Genomic DNA, 19426 nt, shown 5'->3' on the forward strand with positions numbered 1-19426 from the left:
AGATGTGTTGAAGACCATAACCTTGGTTTTGCCCAAATTGACCATAAGGTCTCTCTCCCTACAAAAACAATCCAATGCATTTAAGTGTTTCTGTAAACCCTCAGCTGAATCTGAGATCAAGACAATGTCGTCAGCATATAGCAATATGGGCACTACTGCCGAAACTATCCAAATTCCACAAATACTATGATCTCATCAATGTATAGGCCAAGGAGTGTAGGTGAGAGTGGGCAGCCGAAAATATTGGCTAATCCTAATAGCTTGGAATGGATGGATAAACAAAGCTAATCCCTAGGCGGTAGTACCACCAAACATGTTCACGTCAAGAGCTTAGCTTAGCATTGCCAAAGCATGTGTCATTGGGCCTTGCCTTAGAGCTACAATTGCAACTTCCCTATGTGCTTGTGCTACCTCGCCTATTCACATCCTCACTCCATTTTCAAACCGGAATGTTCCTTAACGACGCTAATAAGGTGAAGGGAGAGGTCTCTTTGCCTAGATGGAGGTGAATATATAGGCCCTTTACGATGGTTCTCTCTCACAAAAGGCGAGGGAAGAAAAAGAAGCTAATGCAAGCAAAAAAACCTACAAACAATCCTATCTAGCAAGCATCCATCATCTGAGATCAAGACAATGTCATCAGCATATAGCAATATGGGCACTACTATCCGAGCCAATGGTGAACCTCTACCTCCAAAACTATCCACAAATACTGTGATCTCATCAATGTATAGGCCAAAGAGTATAGGTGAGTAGGACAAAGACAACAACTATAAACAGTGCTACATATATCTCCCGAGGTCCCACCGGGTGCACGTACTCAGCCGAGTACTACCTCATATAGTGCCATCACACCCCATATCATCTCATGTGAGAACTGGAGCTCTTGGAAGTGTCCTATGAGACGGGATCGAGGGACAGAGTCAAAGGCTTTGTGGAAATCCACAAAGCACCAATACACGTGTCTCTTTGAAGACCTCGCCTCCTCTATGATAGCCCGTAGAGTAAAGATATGGTCTAGCGTGGAGAAGGGGTTCATAGGATCTTGCACAGTACACCACACCGAGCGGGGAACAGGCCCCACCACGATTCAAGAATTTATTCAGGAACAATCCATGCGCTTTTCCAAGCCAGGACCAATACAACAAATGAATACAATATCAAACAAGTATGTTGATGAAGAGGCATGGGTTGAAGTCAGTGTCGAGGCACAAGATCTCTGATGCCTGAGCACACCACGAGGATGACCCACAAGAGTCTCTTCACCGGGCTAGTACTAAAGTATGAGTAAAATCCCAAATCTCAAAGATGACCAAGAGAACTCAATACCCAATCCGTAAAAGATCCTCAAGAAAGCTTTTCGGAAGAGCAAACATCGAGACAGCGTTGTAACCCTTTTCTTTATTGGAGGAATTTTGTACCAAAAATCAAATCCTTTGATGAAGACAAATCTGAGAGTGCTCCCGAGAAGAACTCTCACTTGAAGCTGCTAGTGGCTGAGTAGGGCAGAGCACGCGGCGCAACAAAGGTGTTGGCAACTACACACGGCAGCGGTGGTCTACTCAAAGGCGACAGGCGGCGGTGCTCGGAGGCAGCAAGGCAGCGGTGCTCAGAGGCAGCAAGGCAGCGGGGCTCAGAGGCGGCAAGGCAGCGGGGCTCAGAGGCGGCAGGCGGCAAAGTTGTTGGGCGATGCTGCACAGGGTGGCTCTGGCACTGAAACGGGTATCACAAGCGGCGACAAGGTGATGCAAGAGGCACTGGGTGGCACAGCAAGATCTGGCAGGGCAGCGCAGCACAAGCAGGGCAGCGTTCCGACAGAGCAACGGCGCAAAGGCAGAGCACGCACTGCAGGGCAGTGCAAAGGTGGAGCAGGCACTGCAGGGCGGGCCACAGGCGGAGATGGCAGAGCAGGGCATCTGACGGTTTTCCTGCTTTTTTGACCGAGACTAGTGCTTTTTCTTGAGCCAACTTCAAGATCCATGTTCCAATGCTTTCATCCATCTATCCATGGGTCCGGGCATGAGTTCCATCATGTGAAAAAAAGCTAGGAGGGCCAATAGTTACAGAACGCTCTGGCCTATTTATGGCCAGGCTGTGGGCTCACACATGGGCAGTCCATGGGCCACCAAAGGGGCCAACTTTGGCCTTGGGGACCAAGTCGGCCAGCCCTAGGACACCCTAGCTCAGCTAGTAGGGGCAGCACAAGTGTAACTCGCGGCAGGTGTCGGGGGACTAGGGCCTTTGACACACTTGTTGATACCATCAATGCATATTAAAACATTTAAACATGGCCACAACCTTAACACATATCCATCATCACTTTGCATAAAACATAAAAGTTGGACAAAACATCCACAAATGCTAAAAATGGAGCTTGCATATGTGACACCACATAGAGGCCGGAATGGGCCGACCCCCCCCCTTGGAGTATTTTATTACCCAAGGAGAATAATATCATGTACAAGCTTTGAGGGCCTTACTCTCCCCACGGGAGATGCCGGATTATCCATATACAAATGCCATAACACAGCCCAACACGAGGCTACCAAGCTGGAACACAGGCTGTAGAAATGCCGAGCCAACAATATAATCCATATACCTCCGTGTGGGTACTGATTCTTCCCCAAAAACCACGGGTCTTCATGCAATAGAGCTGGTACAACAGGTTCAGCTCTCCATTCAGCTGGTACAATAGATACAATGGTTGGTACAGTAGGTACAGTGGCTGGTACAGCCGGTACAAGGGCTGTTACAACCAAAACAGTGGCTGGTATAGCAGGTACAAGGGCTTGTACAGCCATTACAGTGGCTGGTACAGCAAGTACAAGGACTGGTACAACAAGTACAATGGTTAGAAATCATAATAAATGATTAAATATCCTTGCCTTCAGTATTTCTTCGCGATGGAAGCCTCCAAAACAGTCCCCAACAGCCGGTATTCTTCATGGGCAGCCTTCAAGAGAGAGAGAAAGAGAGTAGCCATCATTAGGGCAGTCTGTAACGGTGGTAGAGGCTAGTGTACACCAAGAGAGCCTCCATTGATGAAGAGAGAGGGCTCCAATTTATAGATTTGGGCCTCCCATGAGCTAAAATGGCAAGAGAAGGCTACAATGACAAGTGGAGAGCCACACAATAGCTGAAGTGACAAGTGTGAGGTCACTTGTCTCACTTTGATCCACTTTCTAACAAGTGTCAGGCCACTTCTCTCACTTTGGTCCACTTTCTTGCCACATGTCCCAATCTAAGAGATGGGTCCTTCCATAATCTTTACCCAACTAGTAGACATTGTGTCATAGGCACTTTGCCAACTCTTGGTATCTGCTCAATTCCAGATGTAATGACGCGAACAGAATTTCCATCGGAGTCGGGCCAAAAATAGCAACTCTCCTAAATTTTAGGAGTGTGGTCCTTTGTATTCTAGGATAATCCCCCATTCCCAAAGCTTGTACTTTCCAAATATTTAGACATCTTGGAGTCCACCAGACCCCTTTCATACTGGGCAATGTCCAGGCTGGTGACAAGAAGACAGCTAATCAGGACTGGTAAGCAGCAGTCAGCCAGCCCAATGATAAGCGAATCACATGTGTGAACAATGCAGAAGCATTTAATGCTTTATTCAGCCAGTTGGGCATTAAAAACAGGCTGACAACAGTCTTTAACCGACCAACAGCATGTCTCATATATAAGCAGCCCACATTCCCTTGCAAAATCATCTCATTATTCATTCATTCCGCTGTGGAACCAATGCAAAACATGTGTGCCTAAAGACTTTGGTCTTTTGCATGCATAAATCTTGGCCAAACACTTAGTGCTTTAGTCCCAAGGCAGCCCCAAAGCTTTGTTTTTTGGCATCCAGCCTTTAGTTGTGCATCCCCCTCAGCAAATCTCGGCGTACATAAGGCTATCCAAAGTGGCCAAAATTGCCTTCAACCCGCTTGATGGTTCAACAAACGTCCGGTCTACAATGTCCTTGCGTTGGCAGTCTTAGTCAGTAAATTCTCTACATTGTAACAGAAGTTCTCCAAAGTAATAAAGCAAATACTCCTTGCAAAATGGGGCTCTTCAGTGGGTATATTGGGACTCAATCTGGTGTCATCTCTCTCTCTCTCTCTCTCTCTCTCTCTCTCTCTCTCTCTCTCTCTCTCTCTTCAGCTCTACCTCTTGTCTATAAAGATAAAAGTCCATACATATCTCTACGGATTTTGTTTTTTACATGCAAACAAAAAGCTAACTAATGTGAAAGATGGTAACCAGAAATGTGTAAGCAAGTCTTACCCGTAATAAATCAGCCATCAACGTGCCACGACCTGGCCCCAATTCAACCAAATTGAGTTCCTTTGGCTGACCCATTTGCTGCCATAAGCACATGCTCCATATCCCAACAAGCTGAACAGGTTTCCCGAGACTCATTTCTTAACAATGTGTCAAAAGGATCCAAAAAAAACAAGCAACTTAAACATGAAAAGATGTGCTTCCAAACCTCCCCAAACATCTGGCTGACATCCGGTGATGTTATAAAATCTCCTTCCGCTCCAAACACATCCCTGTTGATATAAAAACCAGCTGTTGGGTTCGTGAGAACTTCTTCCATGTAATCTGCTATGGTGATTGGACCACCTCGGAACTGCAAAAAAAAAAGGGCTGTGTTAAAAAAAACACTTGCATCAGGAAGTTTCTATGTTTTCTTAACAAAGGCAGCAAAGAGGTTGTCTTTAAATAACCCCTTACAGCAGGATGTTTCTTGTTTCCTTGATAAATATTTTTCTAAACATCTCAAAGAGTCCCCCTGTGGTGGTAACATGTGCCACATGCTTTGGTGAATGCTCATTATGTAGCACCATGTGGCATGGTGAGCACCCACCACATTGCGCCAGGTGGCATACTTTGGCTTTCGTCGTGTAGCATGGTGGCACCTGGCCACATGCCATGATGGGTGCCATCACATAGCACTTGCAAGTATTAACAAAGATGCTTTGCTTTCCTAATGTTGTTGTGCTCTCAAAGCATTCTGCATGAAACTTCCAATAGACCTGCGTCGCAAGGCCCAAAAACTTTTCATTCGATAGAAAGAAAGAAAGATTTTCCTAGCGTCTACTAAAAACCAATGGATCTATGAGACCAAAAATGTGGTACATATGATCAATGTGTAAACTAAAGCAGAAAGATAGCTCTAACTTAGTTACATGTATAAGTTTATCATATTTAAGCCAGAAAAAGACTCCATTTGTTGCTGCCTATTTTTACAAGCACATTGAGCCAATGGTCAAGCCAAAGTTTCTTTTGCTGATTAGATTCATCAAATCATTAAAAAAAATAAGTTAATGTGTTTATTGACACGTGAGACAAATGAAGGCTTTGCCTAGAAGGCTTACTCTAGCCAATGAATGAAACGAAAAAGCCAATGGATTAAGCCTAACCTTGACAAACATCTTTATGTGTCTATTAGATCCTCATGACTAAATATGTTTTTTGGGAGTTCAAGATAGACTTGTGTGTTTAATTCGAATGAAGGCTATGCTAAGCAATGCATTGCCTTAACAAAAGACTTGATGCATTTAGTAACCACCAATGACTTGATGCATCTTATGAGGATGAATTTGATGAATCCTTTGATGCATTTAATTGACATATACAGTAAATCAAAGGCTTCTCCTCCACAATGATATGATGTTGCAAAAAAAGCAACACCATAACCAGTAACTTCTTGTGTTTAATTGATATAGGCTATAATGTAACAGGCAGAAGCTCTGGGAGTCTTCTTTCAGCCCTAAACACTCCTAGAAACATGCTGATGCAAAACGCAGATATGAAGAGAGAGTAGAGACAGAGAGAGGTGCTAGAAATTCAGTATATTAATATGGTACAAAAAGGTACCTCCACGTCAGCCATAGGCTGCCTAGTACAAAAGGTGGTATACACCCAAAATCTTGTCCTACTCTAGGACCCTAAGGATCCAATCCATAAAGGACTGAATGGTTAGAACTATAAGCACACTTTGCTATTTATAGTCTCTTAACTTTAATGGAGAGCTGGCCGATTGCTGTCGGCCAGCTGATTGGACATAACATCGTATAAATGATGCGCATGTAGCTGCCCCCTTTTCTGATTCAGCCGACAGCTCTTCTTCTATTTCTGGTACAGCCGACAAGGATCCAAGTCCATTCTCCAGTCCAACACTGCTCCTTGTGCTCCAAGTCCTAGCTCTATCTGTTTCATACTCTTTATCTGGCTGCCTCTTCTGGACCAGCACCTGAGAATGTCCATGGCATCTTTCATGCACATGACAATCATGGAGGCGTACTCTAAACAATAATATGATGTGTTCAATCAATGCATGCAGCAAAAGAAGACTATCTTCAGTTGTGACAAGAACAGCAAAGGAAAAACCTTACCCTAACCAATGGCTTGATATGTAGATAGAATACACCGTAATGACTTGTTCTAACCAATGAATTCATACATTTGATTGACATGCGGAGTTGCCCCAAGAAAAACATCATCCTAAAACCTGCAACTTGATGCCATAATGAAGGCTTGATCACTTGGCACATTTTGCTTGATGTAGGAAATTACCCTAAGGGACTCTACACAGCAATTTGCAAAACACCACCGGGCGGTTGTGGTTGGACATGATTGCCTGTCCATGAGCAGCCCCTCGCCCCCCACCCCCCACAAAAATCTAGATGTAGCAGCTATGAGCTCTACTTTGCTCAAGCGCTCAATCATAGAGAATCATGGCTCAGATCAACCATGATATTTGACCAGCCACACACATGCACGCACATACACATGGTTTGGACTGCAGACTATGTGCATCACGAAAACAAGCTTCTGAAATACCACACATCTCCCACTGACCATTTTTTGGTTTCCATAGGACGGTAATCCAATCTCTTCTTCTTCCTCTTCATCAGATGCTCTGCTGGTGGGTGGTATATGGAGCCTAAGTAATGATTTGCAATAGCAACAGAAGCATCACCCTAACTATACACTAGATGCATTCCAATGATATAATGTGCTTGATTAGCAGAAAATGATGTGTTTAATTAACAGAAGAAAGGAAAAGCGTAGCCCTAATTAATACATGGGTACAGAAAATGGGATCCTTACCCTAACCAATGACTTTATGTGTTTGGCCATGGCGGACTCCTCCAACGGTTTTTCATGGCTGTGCTCTGTACACACACAACCATGTGTATGAGTGTAAGAAATCTTTTTGCACGTGTGCATGGATGAAAAAACAATTGAGAAAGGCAACTCTCACCTGGGGCTGTGGACAGGCCTGTTCTGTCGACACTGATGACGATGCCCTCGTCTTGTTGAAGATCGGCGTGCTGGTTGGAGGTGGAGCAGAAACGTTGTGATAGCAGAGGCAAAAGCTTGTAGTTGCAGAGCCCCCTCCTGCTGCTGCTTCTAATGCTTTGAATGCCACTCCGAATGAAAGACACTGCCACCATTTCCATCCAAAGCGTGCAAGGCAACGCAGTGAGCATACGCCCTTATAAATTTAAGCCTGCAGATTTATTAACTATATAAGGTTCATAAAAGATCTCAAAATAAGCAAAATAAGCAGCCCAAACGTTGAAATGCATTAATTAATTAATGCAATAACTATTCAAATGAAGTACACATCTGATTGTTCATGAATTTTTTCTTTTAATAAGCTCTTAGAGAGCCGTGTTATCTGGAGGTATTTATGCCGTCAAAATCACTCAGGACTTGTAGTCGGCCTGAGACCTAGCCACGGGGCATTTACTTCACCACAATGGGTGCCCAACCCTAAGTGGCAACATCCATCCGTAGGTCACTGTGGGGACTTGAACCCAGGTTCGAGATCTCGTATGTTTTCCCATAATGATAAAATAATTACAAAAGGGAGATTTCAAACCAAACTAGGTGGAGATCTCAACCAATCTGTTTGCCCACAAGGTCCCATATGAGTGGAAATGAATAATAGACCATGATCCCGCTCTCATAAACTGGCCGCGCTTTCTCTCTGCGGCCCTCGAAGATCCCTGGATTCTGGCCCAAGTTGCCATAAGGGTATGGATAATATCACTCCAAATCCTGCAAAGACACTGTGTCCAAGACAATAGTGCCCTCTATGGCCTCAGTGCATCTAGCCTTCCAGATGTGCCAGGCTGTAATACTAGCAATAATCTCCCATGCATTGTCCAATCTTTGTGCCAGGCTGTAATACTAGCAATAATCTCCCATGCACTGTCCAATCTTTGTGCCAGCGGGGCGTATCCTGAATCTAGCAAATCCTAAAGGCAACCCCGCTGAGCAACTCCTTTCTTGATCAAAATGACGTGACTCTTGTCGTCTCCCTCATACCTAAGCTGGGGGCCCAACAGAGTCAACCAAATGATAGCACCAAAAGAAATGTAGGCATCCTTATTAATCCTGCCAAATAGGTGTGCTACCACGGTCCAAATGATAGCACCAAAAGAAATGTAGGCATCCTTATTAATCCTGCCAAATAGGTGTGCTACCACGGTCCAAATCCTCTGTGCTTCCCTGCAGTCCCATAGGCACTGATAAACTGTCTCTGAAGCTCCTACACATCTCATGCAAGTTGGGCTAACACCAACAACCGATCTCCACTAGTTGGTGGCCAGTCCACCATGTAGTGAAATCCAAAAGAATGAGGAGATTTGTGCCTTCCTATAAGAGTGCCACAGCCTCCGCCAGAAACTCCTCTGAATGTCAGAGGTATTACCATAGGACCCCCAATGAGGTCTAAGGGTATGGACTCTCTGAATCTATCCCAAGACAAGCTGCCTGGCGTTCCTCATCACAGTGTAGCGATAGAAAGACAAACTTTTCATCAGATTGGTGGCATCCATCCATGCCCACTTACCAGGATCCCAAGGCAAATGTCTGATAGGTCATCCACCAAACAACTAAAGGCAAGAAGCATATGTGATCATCTCTAGGGGGATCAATATAAAAGTGCTTCCCTACTCTAACAACAACTCTCAGGGGTTGAACCACTGGGGCCTCAACCATATCCTACACCACTGCCACCCATCGTGAACAGAAAAGAAAAATGGTGCCTCACCCTTCCCTGGTGAGGGGAGACCCATAATCTACAGAGGAACCCCAGTCCCTGAAAAACCCCAAACCACAAGTGAGAAGATCCATCCAGAAAAGCCCCTGTAACCCAATGGCTGGGTATGGCTACATCAATTTGCATAATCCTCTGACTAGCTCCCCTCAAGGCCAACCCTTTGATCCTCCGTGAGGCTCTTAACCTCTTCCACTCCAGGACAAAAGGAAAAAACATCTACCAGGCAGCCCAATGGATATGTGTGGCAGCGCCAAGAGATCTACCATGCTCATCCACGATCAAATCATTCCACAAAATGGACAGTCTGTAACCCTCCTTAACTGACCGAGGAGGTATATGAACTAGAGGACTTCTCATATGCGCCCAGGCCCAAAGAAGGGACCTAACCAAAGGGGAGGAGGGGGAGCGGTAATCTACCTCAGAAAAGATAGACCGTGAGTTGTAGAGCCAGTCTCGCCACCCCTAACTAGAGTGTATCTCATAACCTGTTGCATGAGAAAGTCCTTCCAAGGCTCAAGCCATGAAGAAATCCTCGGACAATCAACTTGCAATGCAACGCCTTCTCATCGTCAAAGTCGACTTGGAAGAAGCCTCTCCCAAGTAATCTGACATCCTTGAAGTGCATACTAAGGTTGGAGGCCTCTCCCAAGTAATCTGGAAGAAGCCTCTCCCAAGTAATCTAACATCCCTGCTTGTATTTTAATTACAATTTTACTTCTCATATATAATATATAATGTTAAAGACCTGTCATTTCCATTTCCTAGTTTCACAACATTTCCATGTGCCGACATTAGCTATTTCCATTCCTCTTTCTATTCCATGCAATAATGACTTGAACCCCTTTGGTTCACTTTGCTCTTTTGCTTCTTGTTAGCATGAAAGGCATGCTCGCCAATCACAATTAGGAATCCACAACTCCTTAGGAATATAAACTAGACCTCCTTGAAGTGGGAAATGGACTACTTCCCCATTGTCAATAGTCTTGTCACAATCTTGACAAAATTTCTAGGAAAAACATTCAAGAGCGAAAGAGCCAACTCTTTTCAACAACAACAATTCAACATGTCCATTTCTTCAAGATAGTACATGCCATATTGGCAATGAATATGTGAATCACTTGGATGACATTGCTTCCTTTACCAAGACCTTTAAAGGGTTCTTCTCCTCCTTTTTGCCTAAATTGTTGTCTGATGTACAAGAATATCTTGTCATTTAGTATTTGGTGGTTTCTCAAATGTTTTTATACATCAGTTGTGTCACTAATCATAGCTACTATGAATAAGTATATCTCCAATTTAACTTCCCAAAATGTCTACTCCCCATGAGCAAGAAGTGAGAGTGTCGTAGAAAAAGCCATTTCTTTGAGAAAACCCATTTGGCCACAAGTGTCCCCAAAGCTTTAGCACCATGTAAACCAAGTATGACAAAAGGGCATTCAAAACAAAGAACATACCACATCCATCATCTAAAAATAAGCTTACCACAACACTTTATGGCAAATGTCTTATGTAAGGGTCATCACATGATGTGAGGATCTTAAAGAGTTGGCCACTCCCAAAGGTAGTTGACAACAAGTATACAAAGGACCAAATTACCACTTCCAACAAGTATATGAAGTACGAAAATACCAAAATCAGCCCACAATGACACTTTATGGCAAATTTCTTGTCTAAGGGTCATGACACAATTGATGTAAGGATCTTAAAGAGATTCTCACTCCCAAAGGTGACATGACAACAAGTACAAGGGCAGTAGTGATTCAAAACAAAGAACATACCACTTCCATCATCTGAAAAGATACGATTCCTCTCAAAAATTAGCCTACCATGACACTTTATGGAAATGTCTAGTCTAAGTGTCATGACATAGCTGATGTGAGGATCTTAAAGAGTTGCCCACTCCCAAAGGTGACTTGAAGTATACGAAGTGCCAAAATATATCATATATTTGTGATAAAAAAGTTGAGCATATTCCAACTGCGACGATAAGTTAAGCACCTCAAAGTAAGCATTTATCAAGAGAAAATAAATAGTATTATTCTTGTAATGAGGAAACTTATCTGGCTCAAAAATTTGCTTTGAGGTCGCCAACCAAATACAAAGGTATGAGCGATGTTTGATTAAGCCACATGCAAGAAACAACACACATAAGATGCAGCCTTGCATGACTTACTGTCATAATTACAAAGCAAGCTTCTTGGCACCACTAGCTTTGCCATAGGCTCCTCTCCTAGTTATGTGTAAGCATATGTGGAGGTGGGCCTTGACATGACATGGAAACCAAAGCAAGAGACAATGTATGTGGCTTCACCCCCATAAGACACCATTAGCTTTGCCATAGACTCCTCTCCTAGTTATCCAATCATGACAAAGAGAAACTCATAATATTTTCTCCCTTATTCAACCATGTGTAAGAATTTCTTCCAATCCTATTTATGCAAGCAACAAAGAGACCCTCATATCCTTTTCTCCCTTATTCAATGATGTATTAGCATATTTATTATATGCTTAAAAGTAGTTGGATGGATTAATCTCTCCTTTTTTGCTTAAAAGTAGTTGGATGGATTAATCTCTCCTTTTTTGCTTAAAAGTAGTTGGATGGATTAATCTCTCCTTTTTTGCTTAAAAGTAGTTGGATGGATTAATCTCTCCTTTTTTGCTTTTTCTATGTAAATTTATAAATGATGACCAAAGCATCGACACAAGATGCCTTCTACTTTGTGTGAAACATCTCAATTTAACAAAAATCATAGGTGTAGAAACAGCCTTTCAAGGTGTAGCTAGCTTGGAGCCTACCAACCGAGGCATCGGCACACACGATGCCTTTTACTCCATGTGACACATCTCAATTTTAGAAAAACCATGGGTGTAGCAATGGCTTTGAATGGCAGAGATTAACATAAAGTACCATTTGTTGTTTTCCTCTTCTCAATTTCGCTTGAACTCATGGTTGAATAGAGAGAGAGAGAGAGAGAGAGAGAGAGAGAGAGAGAGAGAGAGAGAGAGAGAGAGAGAGAGAGAGAGAGAGAGAGAAGTACCCTACTCTTGCAAGAACTTCATTATCTGAACGAGGTTACCCTACTTTTACTTTTGCAGCAACTCCATCATCTCCATGGGGTTACCCCACTTTTACCTTTGCAACAACTCCATTATCTCCTAAGCTTCATCCCTACTCATAATTTTGTATATATTATAAAGGCGGTAACAACAGGGAAGAATTGGCCAATGTAGCGTCTATCATGTAAGTGAGTCTCTACCTTAGGAAACATATCTATAAGCCTTCGTGGATTGTGAAGTAAGCAGTCAAATCAACATGCAAGCAAATACAACTATCATTTTCTCTCCTCTTTATGGCTACCTCAACATTAAGGGGCCTTTATAGCGTGTATTTTACAACCTACACGATAGTTAGCCTTGGATTCATCCCAAGTTGGCTTTGTACATTGAGAAGAGTGTTGTTCACATCATCTACTTCAAAAAAAAACTTGGCATCCCAAGGTTAGTTTATATATGTCATTCAAGCTTAGCTTTGTACATGAAGAAGAGTGTTGTTTCACCGTCTACTTTAAAAAAAATACTTGGCATCCCCATGACTACCACACTAGATAATGTCATTGTGTAAGTTACGAGTGTAGGCATCCATAGTACTTGTGTGCATGCATCCACAATATTCGTGTGTAGGAATTCACAATATTCGTGTAGTTTTGCCATTGAGCACATAAAAAGCGATTGTATACGTTGCAAATGTGGGCATTCACAGTACTCATGTGGTTTTACCAAGCATATAAAAGCAATTGTATAGGTTGTAAGTGCGAGCATTCATAGTACTCATGGGTTTTTTCTACAAATTTGAATGGTACTCATGTAGGCATTCACAATACTTATGTGGTTGTGCCTATAATTTGAACATGAAATTAGTTCTCTTGTTGGATGGACATGCTGATTGCTTGGTGGATCTCTATCCTCCTTTAACTTTATCTTTTCTAGAATGGCCATGCTTCTTAACTTGCCAACATTCATGTTGTTGACTTTTTTATTGCAAGTTCCCGGGTTTTGATGACTTAAAACCCGAGATGGTTCCCAAGTTGATGCAACCAAAGATGGAGATTTAGTTATCATCAAGTTGTTTATTGCAAATTCCTAAGTTGTGATGCAATAAAAGTGGATATTTAGTTATCATTAAGTTTTGGCATGTTATCTTCAAAGTCTATGGCAAATTTACAACATTCAGTAAGCATAGTAGGCGCTGATACAAGCACATAGTCATGCATTATTGTGTCACGTACTCCCCTTACATAGGCAGTAATAGTTTATCTCATTGATCAACCTTTCCCAAAGTTTAAGCAATGAGTTTAGATGTCTCAATTGAGAGACATAATCTATCATAGACTCATGCTCACTCATATTGCTTGATATTACAAACTTGTGCTATTGGACTCCATTTAGACCACCTCATGTGGAAAGTTAATACAAAAAAAACATTATTAACACTAGTTCTGTAATTGGACACTACAGTGTCCTGAGGACACTAAAGTGTCCTGAAAGTTAGCATTTTTCTTGAATTTTTGTGGGCAATCTATTAAGAGTTTTGAAATGCTTAACATCCACAGATGTTCCTCACGACCCAAAAAAAAATTTGAGATTTTTTAAATTGCACTTTTCTTAGCTTTTGCAAGGCAATATTTTAATTTTCTTAGACACATGCTGATAAAACGCATGATTTTTGCTGTTTTCAAAATAGTAGTAATTTGTACATAACTTTTAGAAGGGACATAGTTTGATCATGAAACTTGGCTTGATGGAAAGCCCATGATGTAAACTAAATCTTGGAATCATCAAACGATAATTATTGGATAAATTTTTGACTCGCTAATATTGAAATGATGTTTTTTATACAGGTGGAGCATGAATTTTTCTCCTTCCATATGCAAGCTAATAATGTAAAACTTGAGGTGCACCCATGTTATATAGGGTAAATACTACTTTGTTTTGAATTTTCCAAAACTTTAGAGCCACTTTTTGGGCCTCTTCTCATACATGGCCTTTTGCGCAACCTGTTTTTAATACGTAAAATGTCTAATTATGAGCCTAATTTTGATTTTCATCAAAGGGGAAAGCTGTGTAAGTGCATTATTTGTTGTAACTATAGGTGTAGACTACTTGTGCAAGCATAGTTATGATTAGTTTTTGAAAAAAGATGATCAAATTTTATATTTTTGTTTTTTACAGTTTTTTTAGAACTAGGCGATAAGAACCTACTTAAGTGGAGGCTAAGTTAGTGTCATACACATCAAATTATGGCTTATTTATCTCATCTCAAGCATGAAAACCAATAATCAACATTCTCATTGATAGGGCTATAATTTTTTTTAGTGGCGTGATTGAGTTTTGATAATACGCGTTACTTTTGTTGATTTTATACAACTTTTTTGGAAAAAATTATAAGAAAGGAAAATGATTTTTTTGGTGAACTTCTACCTCCTTGGACTGATGTATGCTATCAAAATATCTTGGGAAAAATGCTATTGATATCATTGGATTTTTTTTTTGAGAGAATGATGCTTGCATATTTGGAAAAATCCTGAAAAATCCTGAAAAATGTTCATTTTCAAGACATATGCTACTTTGTTGCTTATGTACTTCCAAATAAAAAGGCATTTTATATGTTTAGCATTTTTAACATAAGCATAGGGTTATGTTCTACATGCCCAATGAAGCATTTTGGTTTTTAAAGCCTACATTAGGAGTTTGATTTTTTTTCGCAACCCCCAAAAAAGGACACTCAAGTGTCCTGTTTTGGTACCAAACTAGTGTTAAGCTCATGTTGCTTTTGATAGACATAATCATAGACTCATGCTTACTCATATTACTTGATATTACAGAGTTGTGCTATTGAGCTGCATTTATGACCACTTCATGTAAAGTTAGCACAAAAAAACATTCTTAAGCTCATGTTGCTTGATATTATGGAGTTGTGTATGGAGTTGTGCTACTGGACTCCATTTATGACCACTTCGTGTAAAAGTTAATTAATTGTTTTTTCCTAAGCTCATGTTGCTTGACATACATAATCTATCATGGACTCATTCTCACTCATATTGCTTAATATTACTGAGTTGTGCTATTGAACCCCATTTATGACCACTTCATGCAAAGTTAATACAAAAAAACATTCTTAAGCTCATGTTGCTTGATATTATGGAGTTGTGCTACTAAACTCCATTTATGGCCACTTTGTGTAAAAGTTGATTACAAACACATTCTTAAGCCTAGTAAATTTGATTTTATCCTCTAGCTTTAGTGTTTGTCGATACCCTTGGTGCACTTTTCCATCTAATGTAAGGGGAAAGAAATGTATTTTCTTCAAGTCATCCATAGCCCACATGTCTCATGGATAGAATAAAAAATCTCTAGATGTTGGAAGGGGAAAGAAATGTATTTTCTTCAAGTTATCCATAGCCCCCCATGTCTCATGGATAGAAATGAAAATCTCTAGATGTCATAAGGGGAAAGAAATGTATTTTCTTCAAGTCATCCACCATAGCCCCACACGTCTCATGGATAGATTCAAAAATCTCTAGATGTTGGATAGGATCTCCATCACTTATGAATTTTTGCATGATCTTAGCAAAGTTAAAGGGTTAAATATATGATGTTTTTGGTGATTATGGAATTATCCCAAACTCGCTAGCAACCCCACTTCCTATTTCTTTGGCCATTCTTAATAAATAAACTTGGATTATGATAACTAGTTCTTGTGTGACCATGGTCTATATGTCAATATTACCGATGACACTGCACCTCTTTCTCTTATTCTTCCTCTTTTCCAGGTTAGAAATAAAAGTGAGGTGTAAACCTATAATTTTGTATAGTAAGGGCATGACCACATGTACTCTTAATGTTGTCAGTTTTGGTGCTCTTGGAGTTCCCTTCTTGAATTTGGAGTCATATGGGCTAATGTGCACTAGCAACTCAAGATCAACCAACAATTGTTTCCATGGATTCCACTGATTTGTTGAGACTATGCTCCACAATGTCGAGTCCCAACCCTCCCTCCCTTAAGCCTTCTTGAATTGGTTCCAATGGTGGCATTCCTTGGTCCAATGCTTAAGCTAGAACTTGAGACTAGACGTGCAAATTTTTTTGCTGCGGCGTCAACTTGAAATCCATGGTGACATTTTTTGCCATGGGCTCAACTTGGAAACCCACGATGACATTTTTTTTGTGGGTAAACTTGGAACCCAGCATTCCATATGGATAATGTAGACTTTTTACCTTGGGCTCAACTTGGAACCCACCATTCCTTGTTCTAATGCTCGAGCTAGAGCTTGAGACTAGACTTGTGCACACATTTTTGCCATGGGGTCAACTTGAAACCCACCATTTCCCAAGGATTATAAAGTTTCCACATCCCCCCTTTCACCGAAGCTCGTCTCAAATCCAAGCTTTGCTTCTTAAATGCAAGCATTTGCATTTGTACTCGTGCCTCTCAAATTTTATCTTCTACCTCCATCTCTTCCATAATAGGGAAGAAAACATTTATAGTCTTGATAGTAGTGGTAGCATCTCTCCTAATTCTTGGTGTGCTATTAGGTTTTTATACAGATATACTATCAGAGGTGGATCAGTTTTTGTGTATCTATCCCACTCAAAATGTCAAGTAACCTAGCGCTCATTAGTTAGTTGATTGAGCTTCTTCATTAGGCTCTTGTTGAATATAAATAACCTTTTAGCATAATCCAAAAGGTCACTCAATTTGATTGTTGGCAGATAAACAACACAATATTTATAGGTTTAATATTAAACATAATTACGACTAACAAACTTTCAAATGATCATCACATAGATTACAAAACATTATAGTACTCACATAGAATTGTGAGACAAAGATAAATAATTGACTCTGTGTATTCCTTCTTTTTCATGCTTATATATCAACACTTAGTGCATAAATCACCATTTGCATGCTTATATATCAACACTTAGTGCATAAATAACCATTTGCAACATCGAGAAACAAAGTGTTATCTCTGATCCAACATGCCTATTGAAATCTTATTCCTAAGCTACCCCTAAGCTAAGGTAAAAGTAAATGTAAAACTAAGGTGGGTTATTTCCTAAGCTAACACCTGGCATATCTGGTGGTGGGTAGTACGCCCCGCGGACAAATGTCCAACCCACTTGATGACAAGGATTATGTGGATAAGTAATATTAAATCTAGATTTTATAGCTTCCTAAGTGAATATATGCTGGTGTTATCCTAATCTGGATCGATGTAATGAATGTCTAAATTAGTATCTACATGAGCCAAAGGATGAATTTGCCTATGAATAAAGAGTTTTTTTTTAAAAAAAAATCATATTGTTGGGTTATGGATTTTATGCAGTCTACCCCGTGCTATCCGGATTATTACTCTAACCATATAGTCAGGTAATCAAACTTGCCTTTGTGCATGAGTCTTGAGATTGGCAGAAAATGGAACATGTTGAGCTGGTTGAGGCTGAGATCCAGAAGGATGATCCTGATCCTAGAAAGGATATGGATAGTTTGGAGATTTGCAAAAAGGCTATTACTACCAAAATGTGCTACAATATTTTGTACATCACGTGAGCTTTTTAGAACGGACAAATCTCCACCAGCCTGAAGAGTCTCCACAACATTTTGAATAAAATTGACACATCTTTCCAGCTCTCTTTCTAGCACATGAACAGAGCTCTTGATTTCTTTAGCTTGTGTCTCAAAAGCCTATCTCAGCCTTTCATTAAATTGGCATATTCTACATGATGCGCTTTCAGATCTTGGATTATCTCTTCATAATTATCTAGCTTCGCAACTATTGTATGTAACTCTCTAGATCCAATAGCTTTCTTTTTAAGATTGTTAATCTTCTTAGTATCTTGAGCTCGCTGGTCTTCAAGTTGCTTATTTCTTTCTTTCAGCTTTTGATTTACTAATTTCAAAGCTAACACTTCATTCTTGAACTGCTCTTGCATTATGATAAGCTTTAGTGTATTCTTTGTAAATGATACACTCTCTTTGGACTCGGCTAAGTTGTTAATCCTACTAAAAAGTAACGTGTTTGAAATTATCATGCTGATTTCCACCATTCTTTGAAGATTGGGCCACTAAGGTCTTTGCTGGTATGTCTTCATATCCTCTTGCAGTTGTCACCGGAATGCTACCTAGCCTTCCAAATCCACCTGCTCTAGATCCATGTCCTCCGGATGTATCATCTAGTTTTTTATTTAGTAGGGTGCCTGGTCAACATTCAAGATTAACCAAAAGCTTAAATTATTCTATATATCTAGCATACATATATTCCATGAGTTGCTTGATTCAAGCTTCATAAGAATCCATAGCACTTGCAAACTTGTAGACCTCTAGATCCTCGACTGCATCCATGGCATCTATTTGGCTTTGCAAGATTTGGACGTAACCTCATGTTGATTCATGGCAAAAAGATGATGGATTAATAGTTCTAGCTTTGAACTTGTGTACTTTTGTTGGAAATCCAAAATTTCTTCTTGCATCCTAGCTTTATCTATGTTAGACTATGCTATTCTTTAAGCGCTTCTATTGTCTACCTCAAGGTCTCATGTTCAGCTTCCAAGGCTGTCATCGTGTTCCAAATTGCAGACACTTATGCCAGTTCTGCTCTAGATTTTGCTAGCTCAGCTCTTAACAAATTACACGTATTCTACACATCTTTTTGGGCTTTCAATGATGTAAATGCACTAGTTGCTTTTGTTGCACAGTTTGAAATATATTTGCAGGTAGCTTGCAACAAGACTGTATCTGCTATCTCCACCTCATGTGGAAAAGTTAGTGGATTTGAACTACTTGCCACGTCACGAGTTTGCTAGATGGTTGGATTATTTCGCCATGGGCTTCACCCATTCTTTGGTAAAAAAGGAGGATGGTTTTATGGATATGTGCAGACTACCATGTTCTTAATCAGATTACGATTAAGAACAAGTATCCAATGCCCCACATTGATGAGTTGTTTTACCAACTCAATGGTGCATATAAATTGACCTTAGGTCACGCTACCACCACATCAAGATCAGGGAACATGATGTTTCCAAGACTGTATTTAGAACTTGATTTGGGCATTATGAGTTTTTGGTCATGCTATTTGGTTTAACTAATGTGCAAGCAACATTTATGACACTAATGTGGACAATGTTTTAAGTCCATGCTTAGGAAATTTTGTAGTAGTTTTCCTAGATGACATACTTGTTTTACAATAAGTCAAGAAAGGAATACGTAGAGCATTTATGCTTAGTGTTCGAATTGCTCAGAAAGAACAAGTTATTTGTGAAGGAAAGCAAATGCGAATTCTTACTAAAAGG

General features: G+C 40.6%; 1 protein-coding gene across 1 annotated transcript in view; it reads right to left on the reverse strand.

The window, feature by feature from the left end:
- Nucleotides 1–7517, reverse strand: part of LOC147625785 (NADH dehydrogenase ubiquinone complex I, assembly factor-like protein (DUF185)) — a 62312-nt gene extending 54795 nt beyond the window's left edge. Inside the window, exons 1-4 of the mRNA XM_086817362.1 lie at nt 7265–7517; nt 7111–7175; nt 4481–4624; nt 4276–4386 (exon numbers count right to left, since the gene is read on the reverse strand). Of these exons, the coding sequence (XP_086673488.1) occupies nt 4276–4386; nt 4481–4624; nt 7111–7175; nt 7265–7493 (549 nt within the window). The 5' untranslated portion in view covers nt 7494–7517. The remainder of the gene's footprint in view (nt 1–4275; nt 4387–4480; nt 4625–7110; nt 7176–7264) is intronic.
- Nucleotides 7518–19426: the final 11909 nt, after the last annotated feature.

Source organism: Cibotium barometz, chromosome 23 (genome assembly GCF_041138505.1).
Source record: "Cibotium barometz isolate CiBa-2024 chromosome 23, ASM4113850v1, whole genome shotgun sequence".
NCBI lineage: Eukaryota > Viridiplantae > Streptophyta > Polypodiopsida > Cyatheales > Cibotiaceae > Cibotium > Cibotium barometz.